This window comes from Myotis brandtii, unplaced genomic scaffold (genome assembly GCF_000412655.1).
Source record: "Myotis brandtii unplaced genomic scaffold, ASM41265v1 scaffold177, whole genome shotgun sequence".
Classification (NCBI taxonomy): Eukaryota; Metazoa; Chordata; class Mammalia; order Chiroptera; family Vespertilionidae; genus Myotis; species Myotis brandtii.
Genome location: NW_005356555.1, coordinates 6,973 through 21,172, shown reverse-complemented (window position 1 = coordinate 21,172; position 14,200 = coordinate 6,973). Strand labels below are relative to the sequence as shown.

At 38.5% G+C, this 14,200-nt stretch overlaps 1 protein-coding gene across 1 annotated transcript in view; it reads left to right on the top strand.

The window, feature by feature from the left end:
- The window catches only part of LOC102251387 (guanylate-binding protein 6-like), a 30,112-nt gene that overhangs the window by 12,870 nt on the left and 3,042 nt on the right, over positions 1–14,200 (top strand). The window contains exons 6-8 of the mRNA XM_005863364.2: positions 10,053–10,298; positions 11,596–11,876; positions 13,086–13,298. Coding sequence (XP_005863426.2) covers positions 10,053–10,298; positions 11,596–11,876; positions 13,086–13,298 — 740 coding nt within the window. The remainder of the gene's footprint in view (positions 1–10,052; positions 10,299–11,595; positions 11,877–13,085; positions 13,299–14,200) is intronic.

Sequence of the window (14,200 nt, the reverse complement as noted above, 5' to 3'; positions counted from 1 at the left end):
AGAATTGGTTTTTGGAACCTAGGTTGCTATTTGTTGGTAAGATCTAGCAACTACATAGTTAAGCTCACCCAAGAAGACTGGGGCTTAATGTAGAGTAAAAATTATTCAAAACGAAATTTCACCTAAGATAATTTATACCTTAACATTAAAATATAATGGATGCTAAAACTTTCCAAAGACCGGACACTTTTGTTCTTTGTTATGCTTCTCCCTTTTTTTGTTGATGAAAGCAATGACCTATATAATTGTTAGCCATAAAATCACACTGAAGTACATATTTCACTCAGTTCTTACTTTTCTCAAGGAGAAATATAAATTTCTAGTGCGAGAATAGTTGGATCTTGCACAAAAAAATTTATACCCTAAATAGACCTGATGATCTACTATCAATGCTTATGTTTTCATTATATCTCTCACATGTTTTTTTTTTTTTATAAATTGGGGCATAATTAACATACTACCTGGATAGAATTTTTACCTGCACTATCCAAGTGCAGGGGGAATATAAACAATGGCACTCCTGGCTCCTTCGTCATGATAGGTTCTTTTAGATTTTGGGAGGCTCCTACATTTCCCCTATCTTCTCTGTATGGTCTCTCTCTGTTGTACAGAAGCTCTTCAATTGTCCTTCAGTTGTCTTTCAGGAGGACTTGATCTAAATATAGGTGCACATTTAGTGTGTTCATGCACCTGCATCTTTTTCTAGTTTCTTGAGGTGTAAAGTTAAGTTGTTTATTTGAGATTTTTCTTGTTTCTTGTGGTAGACATCACTATGAACTTCTCTCTTACAACTGCATTTGCTGAATTCCTTATTTTGGCCAGTTGTATTTCCATTTTGATTTGTGTTAAGGTCTTTTCTTACTTTCCTTTTGACTTCTTCATTGACCCATTGGTAGTTTAGAAGCATGTTGTTTAATCTCCACATATTAGTGAAATTTTTAGTTTTCTTCTTGTAATTGAAATTTTTGTTTTCTACCATTGTTGTCAGAAAAGATGCTTGATATGAACTCACTCTTTCTAAATTTGTTAAGACTTGTTTTGTGACCTAACCTATGATAGATCCTAGAGAAGTCATGTGTGCTTGAGAATAATGAGCATTCTGATAATTTTGGGTAAAAATTTCTGTTTATACCTGTTATGTCCTTCTGATTTAATGTGTCATTTAGGTGATTGTTTTTGTATTAATTTTCTGTATCCATGCGCTATTTATTGATATAAGTGGTACATTAACATCCCTTACTACTATTGTATTGCTGCCTAATTCCCCCTAGGTCTGTTCATGATTGCTTTATATATTTAAATAGGGATATATATTCTCTGTTCTGGGTGCATCAATAACTACAAATGTATATCCTCGTGTTGGATTTATGCCATTATATAATGTCTGCCTTTTTTGTTTTCTTATTACATTCTTTGTCTTATAGTTTTTTTGTCTAATATAAGTATCAATACTTTAGATTCCTTTTATTTTCCAATTGCATGGAATATCTTTTATCATTTCTTCACTTTCAGTCTATAATGTCCTTACATCTGAAGTGCATCTCTTGTAGGCTGTATATAGATGGGTCTTATTTGTTATTTTTATTTTTAAAAAATATATTTTCTTGATTTTTTTACAGAGAGGAAGGGAGAGGGATAGAGAGTTAGAAACATTGTTGAGAAAGGAACATCAATCAGCTGCCTCCTGCACACCTCCTACTGGGGATGTGCCCGCAACCAAGGTACATGCCCTTGACCAGAATCAAACCTGGGACTCTTCAGTCCTCAGGCTGACGTTCTATCCACTGAGCCACACCTGTTAGGGCAAGTCTTATTTTTTAAAAAATTCATTTAACCTCTCTATGTTTTTTGACAAATTAGTTCATTTACATATAAAGTAATTATTGATAGGTATGTACTTATTGAATTTGTTAATTGTTTTCTGGCCATTTTGTAGTTCCTCTCTTCCTTTCTTCTTTTTTTGCTACCTCTGTTTGTGGTTTGATGACTTTCTTTTGTGTATCTGTTATAAGTTCTTGCTCTGTCATTACCATGAGGTTGATATATAACAGCTTATTTATAACAGTCTATTTTAAGCTGATAACAATTTATGTTTGAAAGCATTCTAAACTCTACATTTTTAGTCTCCCCCACCACATTTTATGTTTTTGATGTCACATTTTAAATATTTTTTATCTTGGGTATTCCTTAATTAATTATTGTGGTTATAGTAGTTATTATTTATTTGGCCCATCTTTCCTTTTTTGTTGATGAGTCTGGCTGAAGGTTATCAATTTTGTTTATCTTTTCAAAGAACCAACTCTTAATTTTATTGATCTCTTACTTTCTTGTTTTGTCTCTATTTTATTTCCACTCTGACCTTTATTATTTCCTTCCCTTTACTAACTTTGGGTTTTGTTTTTTCTAATGCCTTAAGTGTAAAGTCATATTGGTATTTTGAAATTTTCTTGTTTCTTGAGGTGAGCTTGTATAGCTATGAACTTCCCTCTTAGAACTGCTTCTGTTGCATTCCATAGATTTTAGAAAGTTATGTTTTCATTTTTACCTGTCTCAAGATAGTTTTTGGTTTTATTGTTTATTTCCTCTTTAATTTATGGGTTGCTTAATAGCATGTTGACTAGTCTCCATGTGTCTTTTGCCCCCCATTTTCTTCTTGTGGTTTATTTCTAGTTATATGGTGTTTTGGTAAGAAAAGATATGTGGTATGATTTTAATCACCTTAAATATATTGAAACTGTTCTACAGCCTAACATGTAATCTATTTTGAAGATGTTCCATATGTACTTTAAAAAATGTTTATCCTGCATACTTTGTATGAAATGTTATGTAAATAACTATTAAATCCATCTGGTTTAATTTTTTGTTTTTTTAAGAATAATGTGCACTTACTGATTTTCTGTATAGATTATTTATTCATTTATTTAAGTGGGTTATTATTATTGTTCTGCTGCCAATCTCTCTTTTTATGTCTATTAATATTTGCTGAATATATTTACATGCCTCTATGTTGGGTGTGTAAATATTTGTGAATGTTTTATCTTCTTCTTGGATTGACCACTTTATCATTTTGTAATGCCCTTCTTTGTTTCTTTTTATAGTCTTTGTTTTAAAGTTTGTTTTGTTTTTATAAGTTTTATTACCCCAGCTTTAAAATTTTTTTTATTTGCATGGAATATTATTTTCCATCCTTCACTTATAGTCTATATGTGTGTTTTGATCCTAAGTGAGTCATTTGTAGGCAATATTTAGATGGATCTTGGTTTTTTTTATTCATTTAGCCACCCTATGTCCTTTGATTAGAGCATTTAGTTAATTTACATTTAAAGTAATTATTGATAGGTATGTACTTATTACCATTTTCTTAATTGTTTTTTTTTTGGTTGTTTTTGTAGTTCTTCTCTGTTTTTTTCTTTTTTTCTTGTGATGTCTTTTTTTCCCTGTGATGTTTTGCTTCTCTTTAGTGTTATGTTTGGGTTCCTTTCTCTTTATTTTGCATATCTTTTATAGGTTTTTTTGTTACCATGAGGTTCATATACATATCCTATATAATAAATGGCTAATATGCAAATCAACCAAATGGCAGAAGGACCATTCACTATGATGCACACTGACCACCAGGGAACAGATGGTCAATGCAGGAGCTGCCCCCTGGTGGTCAATGCGCTCCCATAGGGAGAGCGCTGCTCAGCCAGAAGCCGGGCTCATGGCTGGCAAGCACAACGGCAGAGGCTAAGGATGTCAAACTGAGGCTCCCAGACTGTGAGAGGGCACAGGCCAGGCTGAGGAACCCCCTCCCCACCTGAGTGCACTGGGCCTCTAGTGTATTATAAGTTGATAGGTATTTAAGTTTAAAAACTTTAAATAGTACCTTTTTATTCACCCTCCACACTTTGTTTTCAACATAATGTTTTAGATATTTTTGTTTTGTGTATTCCCTATTTATTGTATTTATATTTGATTTTGCTTTGCCTTTTAACCTTCATACTAGCTTTTTAAGTGTCTGATCCACTGTCTTTACTATATATTTGCCTTTATTTATGATATATTTCCTAACCTGTATTTTTAAAATTTATGATTGTGCTTTAAGTTTTACTTAAAGAAGACCCATGATGAATTCCGTTGTTTTTTTCTTTTTGGAGAAACTATCTATCCTTCAATCCTGAAGGTTAAACCGACCACCCTGGAGTATTCTATGTTATAAGTTCTTTCCTTTTAGCAACTTAAATATATACTGTTTCTACCTTCTGGCCTTTAAAATTTCAGTTGAAAATTTGCCTGATAACCTTATAGGGATTCCCTTTTATGTTACTAGTTGTTTTCCTCTTTCTGTTTTCAAGATTCTCTTTTAACTTTTGCCATTTAATTGTAATATTTCTTGGTATGGATCTCTTTGATTCATCTTGCTTGGAACTCTCTGTGCTTCCTGGAACTGGTTGTCTATTTCCTTCCCAGGTTAGAAAAGTTTTCAGCCATTTAAAAAATGAAAAAAACTGTCTATCCTTTTCTTTTCTCTCCTTCTGGAATCCCTATAAAGTGAGTGTTAATGCACTTGACATTGTCACAGAATATTTTTTAAATATTCTTTTTTCTTTGTGATGTTCTGATTGGGTGATTTCCACTATTCTTTCTTCTGGGTACTAATAATTTCTTCTCTATTGTCTAATCTGCTTTTGATCCCCTCTAGTATATTTTGCATTTCAGTTACTATATTCCCCAGCTCTAAATGGTTCTTTATTATTTTTCTAACTCTTTGCTAAAGTTCTAAATGAGGTCCTCTATTCTTCTTCCAAGTCCAGTGAGCATCCTTATGACTGTTAATTTTAATTCTTTATCAGGCAAAATACTTATCTCCATTTCATTAGGGATTTTTTCCATTTTTCTTTTTTTCTCCTTTTGGAATATATTCCTCTAGCTTCACCCTTTTGATTGACTTTCTGTGTTTGCTTTTATGACTTAGATGAAACAGCTATCTCTCCCAGTCTTTAAGAAGTGACCTTGTGTAGGAGTGACTTCTGTGTAGATTGTATGAGTTGGATGCTTTGGCAGGTCACCTGAAGTGGGTCTGTGCAGTGCCTGGGGTCCTCTGCGTGTCTGGCTGGCTGATGCTTCAGCAGGCACTGTCTGAGTGATTCAGCATGCAGAGCTTCAGGGGTGCCTGAGGCTACAGCAGATGCTGGCTGAGGCAGCTTGAGACATGGGTCTCTGGAATACTTTAGAGCAGTGATTCCCAAAGTGGGTGCTACCGCCCCCTGGTAGGCGCTGCAGCGATCCAGGGGGGCGGTGATGGCCACAGGTGCATTTGGGGGTGATGAGTAACTGCTATTAAAATTTAAAAAAAATTAATTTCCAGGGGCTGAGTAATATTTTTTCTGGAAAGGGGGCGGTAGGCCAAATAAGTTTGGGAACCACTGCTTTAGAGAGCTGGCTGGTAGGGCCTACAGTGGGCACTGGCTAAGGTCATTCTGAGAAGGGGGCTGTTGGTACTCTGGAAAACCAACTGTCTGATGCTGCAGTGGGCATTTGCTGAGATTACTGTGGTTGCATGACTCTGGGTGTGCCTTGGGGGGGGGATGCCTAGTCAGGGCTGCAGCAGTGCTGGCTGTGATAGCCCTGGGGCACGCCGTGTAGGCTTTGCCTGCTTGCTAGAGCTCTTGTTTTGAGCTCTGCCCCCACTATCTATAAGGAGGGTAATGAAGGGTAACATAAACAATGGTGCTGGCTAGCAACTCTGATCCCAGAGAATTCCCACAGATCCTGGAGAGTTTCTTCAGTTCCCACACATTTGACAGGCATCTAGTCATTAGTTGATTTTTTAAATGTACAGTCTAAGTGCTTTTAAAATCACCTTGTGTTTTTTTCTGTGCCCCAGAGGAGGCATGTCTGCCTATGTGAGCCCCGCAATGATATCCCTCCTCACTGCAGGTCTTCCTGTCTGGATAGGGTTCACATGGGTACCACCTTCTCTTTATGATCCCTCTCATTTTGCTTTGCAAAAGTTATTCAATCAGCCCTCATTTCTTCAGGAGGAATTGTTCTATATGTAGGTGTATATTTGTGTGTCCATGTGAGGAGGTAAGTTTAGACTTTTTCTATGCCACCACCTTGAAGCCCTCTCTCGTTCCTATTGTTGCTAAGATTGGGTGAGTTCCTCTTTCCTGTGGTCAAATTCACTTATTTTTCTTCTGCTTCATCTAGTTTGCTGTTGGACCCTTCTAATACATTTTTCAGTTTAGATATTATATTCTTCAGCTCTATAACTTCTGCTTGGTACTTTTTAATATCTTATATCTCTTTTTTGAGGTTCTCACAGTGTTTTATCTATTCTTCTTTTGTTTGGTGGGCATCTTTATGACCATTACTTTCAACTTTTTATTGGGTAAAATACTTATCTCCATTTTATTAAAGTTTTTTTTCTGAGGTTTTATTTTGATATCACATTTGGAACATATTCCTGTGTTTCCACATCTTGATTGATTCTCTCTATTGGTGTCTATGCTTTTGATGAAACCACCACCTCTCCTGTTCTTAAAGTAGTGGCCTGGTGTAGATGAACCTTATTGTTCATCCTGCCCTTGCTCTGGCTTGTTTCTCAATCCTTTGGGTTTTTAAAAAAATTTTTTTATTTTATTGCTTAAAGTATTACAAAGTGTATTACATATGTCTCCTTTTTCCCCCCTCTTGCCATTCCCTCAGCCTCCCCTACCCCCCCCCCCCCCCCGGGCCTTTCTTTTTTTTAAGGTATTACAAAGAGTATTACATATTTCTCCTTTTTTTTTTCTCCCCTTGACCTTCCCGCGGCCTCCCTACCCCCCAGTGTCTTGGGTCCATTGGTTATGCTTATATGCATGCATACAAGTCCTTCGGTTGATCTCTTACCCCCTCTTCCCCAACCCTCCCCAGCCTTCCTGCTGTAGTTTTACAGTCTGTTCGATGCTGCTCTGCCTCTGTATCTATTTTTGTTCATCAGTTTATAAAGGTCTTTATTATCCATAAATGAGTGAGATCATGCGGTATTTTTCTTTCATTGGCTGGCTTATTTCACTTAGCATAATGCGCAATCCTTTGTGATTGTCCAAGCAGCATATGTTTATTTTTAATGCTCCCATTAGTTTAGGGTGTGACATGACCTGTCAGTGTCCCAAAGGGAAGAGTGCACCTAGATTCAGGCTGATTGGAAGTCAGATCTTCAGGCAGCAGATTTTTTAAAATGCAAATAAATGCAATCCTATGGGACTTCAAGCTTAAGCCCCCAAGCCACCAGAACCAGATGATCTGTAGGTGTTTGCTGGGCAGTAGTCCCACAAATTGGGGCTCCAGACAAAAGTATAAGCTTCTTTCTGGGAGATGCTAATAAGCTGTAGAAAGGCAGAGTGACTACAAAGATGGTGTCCCCCAACATCTGTTCCCTAAAAGTATAGCTTCTAATTGTGCCAAATCTGATTTTTGCTCTTATGGCAAAAGCTTCAAGACAAGAAAGTTTTTTTCAAAAATACTGGGTGTGTGTGTTTTAATCTTCTGTCTGTATAGTATCCTGGGTGTGGTGGCCTGCCACAAACTGTCTCTCTGATTTGTACAGTCTCATGGGACACAGGAACACAAGCACCCCTGGCTAATGGGTCTAGGCGATGAAGGGGTATCCCCTGTGTGGCAGCCACAAAAACCACGGTACAAAATGTAAAACATGGGTCATGGAACACATTTAAGAACTCCCTTCCGAGAGATGCCGGTGCTCTGGAGTGTGGCAGAGAAACAATGTGAATATAGTACCTGTCCTCTGACTTCTCTGGAGAGGATTACAGTCAACCCTTAGATGTTTGTTTCATTAGAAACCTGCCCCTCATACTGCACCTTGAATGTAAGCTAACAGGTCTCTCGCAGAAAGACTCAGCTCCTGGGTCTGTTGTCTTGTGCTCTGCCCTGGCAGTGGTAGTTGTTTAAGAACTCTTTCTCCCTGGGACACACATGTATAAGCCCGCTGGCCTCCATTACCAGTAGATACAGAGGTGTCCCTTGGCAGCAACCACAAAAATCAGGACACCAGACAAGGTTATATGGTCCTTTCTGGAAGATACCAGTAAGCTGGGATAAGGCAGAGGAAGAATATAAAGATTGTGTCCACCAGCTTCCATTCCTTGAGAGCACCTCCATAGTCCCCTGTAAGTGTGCCAAACCAGAAGCTTGGCCCTCAGGCCAAAGTTCCTGGACAAGCAAACGAGACTCTTCAGAAAGACTAGAGGTGTGTTTCAGTCCATCTTGGCAGTGCCCTTAGAGTAGCAGTGTGCCAAAAACTGTCTCTTCAATTATTACAGTGCCCTGGGACCCAGTAACATAAATCCCCTCGCCTCCAAAGCCAGACAATCATGGGGCATGTCCTGGATGGCAGACTCAAACACTGGGTCACAAAGCATAAAAACCAGAACAGCAGCAATGTTTAGGAGCTCTGTCCTGGAGACGATGGTAGTGTGGAGCACAGCAGAGGGAGAGTACAAAGATATTGTCCATTGGAAAAAGGAAAAGAAACAAAAAGAGAAAAAATAATGCTACCCATTGGCTTTAGGAAGGTAGAGGGAGAATAGGAAAATGGCATCCACCAGCTTCTATCCCCAGAGAGTATCCCAGCAGCTCATTTCCCCTCAGACCAATGCTTTAAAATTTTGCAAACAATTCTTTTTCTCTTTTCAAAGAGTTTCTGCACTGAGTCCTGGGGTGGGTGAGTCTGCATATGAATCCTTTAAGAACTCACCACAGCCCCATGTGTCTTGTGGGTGTGAGTCCTGCTTGTTTTCAAAGCCAGATGTTCTGGGTCTCATCTCAAGTGCTGCTCTTAAACATTGGGGTGCCTGATGTGAGATACAAATCCTTCACTCTTCAGAGAGAAGCTTCAGGTTTTATAGTTCCTTCCAGACCATTGGTCACTGTGCCGGGGTGGGGCTTATTGTGAGATTGTATCTCAGCTTTTCTACCCACTTCAATGTGGTTACCATCCTCATTTGCCTATTGTAAAGGGATTGCTCCATCAGTTTTTAGTTGTGTTTTTTTTTCCCCAGAAGAAATTGCTCCATATATAGCTGTAGTTTCAGTGTGTCTGTGGGAAGTGAGTTGAGGATCTTCCTACATCACCATCTTGAACTGGAACAATTTTTTTAAAAACATATTTTATTGATTTTTTACAGAAAGGAAGAGAGATGGATAGAGAGTTAGAAACATTGATGAAAGAGAAACATCGATCAGCTGCTTCCTGCACACTTCCCACTGGGAATGTGCCCACAACCACGGTACATGCCCTTGACCGGAATCGAACCCGGGACCTTTCAGTCCGCAGGCCGACGCTCCATCCACTGTGCCAAACCGGTTAGGGCTGGAACAATTTTTTAAAATTATTTCTGAAAACAGCCAGATTCTTCATTTTACTTTCCTCATCATATCCTTCTTTTTATGCTAATATATTTATTCACTTTGTCACTATTTTACGTAAATAACTTATTTTAATTAATTGCATTTATGTAGATGAGTACTTGACACAACCAATGTGTTTTTGGAGTAGTGGTGAGTTTTTCAGATTACATTTAGGTAGAGTTTGGTCTTTAGATTTTCTGCCAAAAAATAGCTAGTCTAATTTGTAGTATGTGAATTCAATCAATGCAGTTTTTCTTAACTGAACAAGGTGTCATATGTCCTATGTTAATCATTACTCCATTGTCATTGTAACTTCTCTTTATTTTGTTCCTACAGTTTACTTCCAACATGGATTGGAGTAGACCAGAAATTGAAATTTGAGCATTATTCATTAGATAAATATCTGATAATCCAATCACCATGTTTGATTTTGTGGATACCAGCCATAAATTTCTTTTTCTTGGGCATATGTTTCCTAAAATTTGTCTTCAGTAACATGTCATTCATATGAGTTTAATTTGTAATTTGTATGAATATGTTAAAGGAGTTCTATAAGCATAGAAATCACCAAAGATCAAAAATTCCCAGTCATAAAAATATTTAGCTGTCTTGTCCCAAGATTGTGCTGACTGTAACTATGTTTTCCTTTTCCTCAGGTTTAAATCCAAAAGCTAAAATTTCCAACATACCCAGGGAGTGTATCAGGCGTTATTTTCCAAAACGGAAGTGTTTTGTCTTTGACCGGCCAACAAAAGACACAAGTCTCCTAGCCAAAATTGAGAATATTTTGGAAAGCCAACTGGATCCTAAATTCCGGCAACAATCAGATAATTTCTGTTATTATATCTCCACCCATGCAAAGACCAAGACCCTCAGGGAAGGAGTCAAGGTCACGGGGAATCATGAGTCTTCTTTTCTAAAACCATATTTCTGAGTGGTCTCATCTGTGTTAATTATTTAATTACTAGAGGCTCGGTGCATTAAATCCAGTGGGATCGGGCCTAAACTGGCAGTTGGACATTCCTCTTACAATCCAGGACCTCTGGCTCCTAATTGCTCACCTGCCTACCAGCCTGGTCGCTCCTAACTGCCCCACCCCCACCAGCCTGGTCACCCCTTACTGCCCCCCCTGCCAGCCTAGTCACTCCTCACTGCCCCCCGTGCCAGCCTAATTGCCTGGTCACCCCCAACTGCACCCCACTGCTGGCCTGGTTGCCCCTAACTGCCTCCCCGTCAGTCTGGTCACCTCTTACTGCCCCCCTGCCGGCCTGGTTACCCCTAACTGTGCCCCCCACCAGCATGGTCACCTCTCACGGCCCCCCCCACCGGCCTGGTCACCCCACGCCGCCTGCTGTTCAATCGTTTGGTCATCCCTCACTAACCCCCCTGCTGGCCTGGTTGCCCCATGCAGCCTGCTTGTTCAGTCATTTGGTCGTCCCTCACTAACCCCTGGCTACCCTGGTCGTAGGCAACCATCTTGTGAGGGCACAAGGGTCAATTTGCATAATACCTCTTTATTATATAGGATAATATGTGGTTTTCAGTAGTTTTGTTTTATTTTATATAAAAAATGTGTACTTATAAATATTCATACTCCATAGAGAAATGTGTATGTGCTTTATAATTATCTCTTGTCATGTGATTAACAAATCTTTTCCCAAAACTCCCAATATTATCATTTATATCTTGGAATCCCACATTTAAGAAGAACCCCACCACTGATAATAAAACCACTAACTGGGTATAAAAACAGAGTATGTTGTATTTTCAGGGGAAGTCCTATATAGTAAGTGTTTTTTCTCAAAGAGACTTCTTAGGAGTTTAAACCAGTCCAAAATAAATACTTGTTTCTGAGTACCTGAAATCTATTGAAAGCTTAAGAATTAGGAACAATTATTATCTGAATTATCCTTCCTATCTCTTTACCTGTGTAGTATATTTTTCTTTTATTTGTGTTATGTATAATAATTATTCACAGACACCTCTGATTATGTTAGATAAAGGTAGGTATTTAACCTTTTTTTGTGATGTCCTGTAGAACACTAGAATAATGAATAAATGTGAAAATGAAGGTGTGATAGAAGTAGGTGGTGTGTGTGTGTGTGTGTGTGTGTGTGTGGTTTCAGAATTATAATCTTAGACTCTTGGATCTCACTGAGTGATAAATTTATATTGATCCCTGTTTCCTATTTTATTCAGGGTTGGGGACTCTGGTGGTGACTTACATAGATACCATCAATAAAGGATCAGTGCCTTGTTTGGAGAACGCGGTGACAACTCTGGCCCAGCTTGAGAACTCAGCGGCTGTGCAGAAGGCAGCTGACCACTACAGCGAGCAGATGGGCCAGCGAGTGATCTTTCCCACAGATACGCTCCAGGAATTGCTGGACCTGCACGCAGCCTGTGAGAGGGAAGCCATTGCAATCTTCCTGGAGCACTCTTTCAAGGATGACCAGAGGGAGTTTCAGAAGAAGCTCATGGTATTTTGTCTTGGTATTTGTCCTTACTAATTCTTGCCCTTCTGGGAGGATGTCTTCAGTTCTACAGATTCATCTCATAGCTCCTCTCCTATTCAGCATAAAGTAGTCTGCATTTTCCAGAGAGGGAGAATATTTACTTCTTTTTCTTCAAACTCAGGAAAGATATTAAAGATCTGTCTGATCTCTCAAGAAAACCAGCATTGGTTTCTCCTTTAGTGAATTGTGGCATGATTCCTGACCTCTTCAAAGTCATTTCTGAGCTGATTAATCTCCAGGTATATGCACTCCTATTTCTAGACACTTGATTTCCTTAGCATACTCTCTTGACAGGTAATTATTTATATTATTTTAGTTGTATCACTTTTATCAAAGATAGATTCACAGGATACTACAGTTACTAGGAACTAAAACGAATATATAATGCAATCTCAACATTTCACAGGTGAAGATGAAGCCCAGGGAGGATAAGAAGCTTTAACAGGGTCTTGTAGAGAGTTTTCAGAGTTGGAAATAAATTTGATTCTTGCAGCATTGATTGGATGCTTTTATTAAGAGGACCACAGAGTACCCAGCTAATAAATTCTTTGGAATTTTATCTTCTATGTTCCTTTCTCTGGTGACACCCATCTACATTTCCCATACAGGAAATCATAAAGAATAAGAAGGAGAGTTTATTGCTGAAGAATGAAGAGGCTTCTGAGAAATATTGCCAATATGTACTTGATCAGCTTTCAGTGGCCCTAATGGAAAGTATTTCAGATGGAACTTTCTCTGTTTCTGGCGGGCACAAGAACTACAGGAGAGCAAATCAAAGTCATTTCTGAGCTGATTAATCTCCAGGTATATGCACTCCTATTTCTAGACACTTGATTTCCTTAGCATACTCTCTTGACAGGTAATTATTTATATTATTTTAGTTGTATCACTTTTATCAAAGATAGATTCACAGGATACTACAGTTACTAGGAACTAAAACGAATATATAATGCAATCTCAACATTTCACAGGTGAAGATGAAGCCCAGGGAGGATAAGAAGCTTTAACAGGGTCTTGTAGAGAGTTTTCAGAGTTGGAAATAAATTTGATTCTTGCTACATTGACTGGATGCTTTTATTAAGAGGACCACAGAGTACCCAGCTAATAAATTCTTTGGAATTTTATCTTCTATGTTCCTTTCTCTGGTGACACCCATCTACATTTCCCATACAGGAAATCATAAAGAATAAGAAGGAGAGTTTATTGCTGAAGAATGAAGAGGCTTCTGAGAAATATTGCCAATATGAACTTGATCAGCTTTCAGTGGCCCTAATGGAAAGTATTTCAGATGGAACTTTCTCTGTTTCTGGAGGGCACAAGAACTACAGGAGAGCAAAGGAAAGGATTGAACGGCAATATTGGGAAGTACCCAGAAAAGGAGTGAAGGTTAGAATTAAGGGGAACATAGGGATACTACAGATTAAAGTCAAGAGGGTCTCCTGAAAATATGAGAGCACAGCACCAGTTGTGGGTAATATGAAAGTATGGGGATATCATGACTGCTTTAGCTTTTAAGGTCCACTATTTGCTTTTTCTTCCTAAGTAGAGTAGAAATGTCCATTCTCAAAAATGAGTATAAATTTCTGAAATTTATGAGAGAGAACAGAAATTATGCATTTCATTGTCTAACAACATGACATTCAGTGTACTATGCTTTGAGACTTTATGATGGAAAGCCAGAATCTTTGCACTCAAACTGATCAAAGTGAGAAAGTCAAATAAATGGACAATTATATACAATGGTAACATGTATGTACCTGTGACTCCGGGGTACACTGATGATGGTAATAAATGTAATAATAACAATACAATTAACATATCAAATTACTTCTAATAGTCACTACTTATTGGCAGAGTATTAAGCTCTTTCTCTTAACATTTTAATTTGACCATCCAAAATGTTATGAAACATTTATTTTCTTACCCACATTTTATAGTTGTGAATTAGGAGGCACAGGTAGGTTATATAATTTGCTTAAAGTTGCACATCTAGCAAGTGCCTAGGGAGAACAGCGACATAGATTAGAGTCTACATTTCACATAGGGCATATCCTATATAATAAAAGCCTAATATGCAAATCGACCTAACAGCAGAAGGACCAGTGTAATGACCAGTTGCTATGATGTGCACTGACCATCAGGGGGCAGATGCTCAATGCAAGAGCTGCCCCCAGCCCCCAGGTCCCAGACCAGCCAAGGAGGGTGCCAGCCGGGCACCCCACCCCCAGTCACCTCACAGATCAGCCCTGATTGCCTAGGGACCCTACCCGTGCACAAATTTTGTGCAC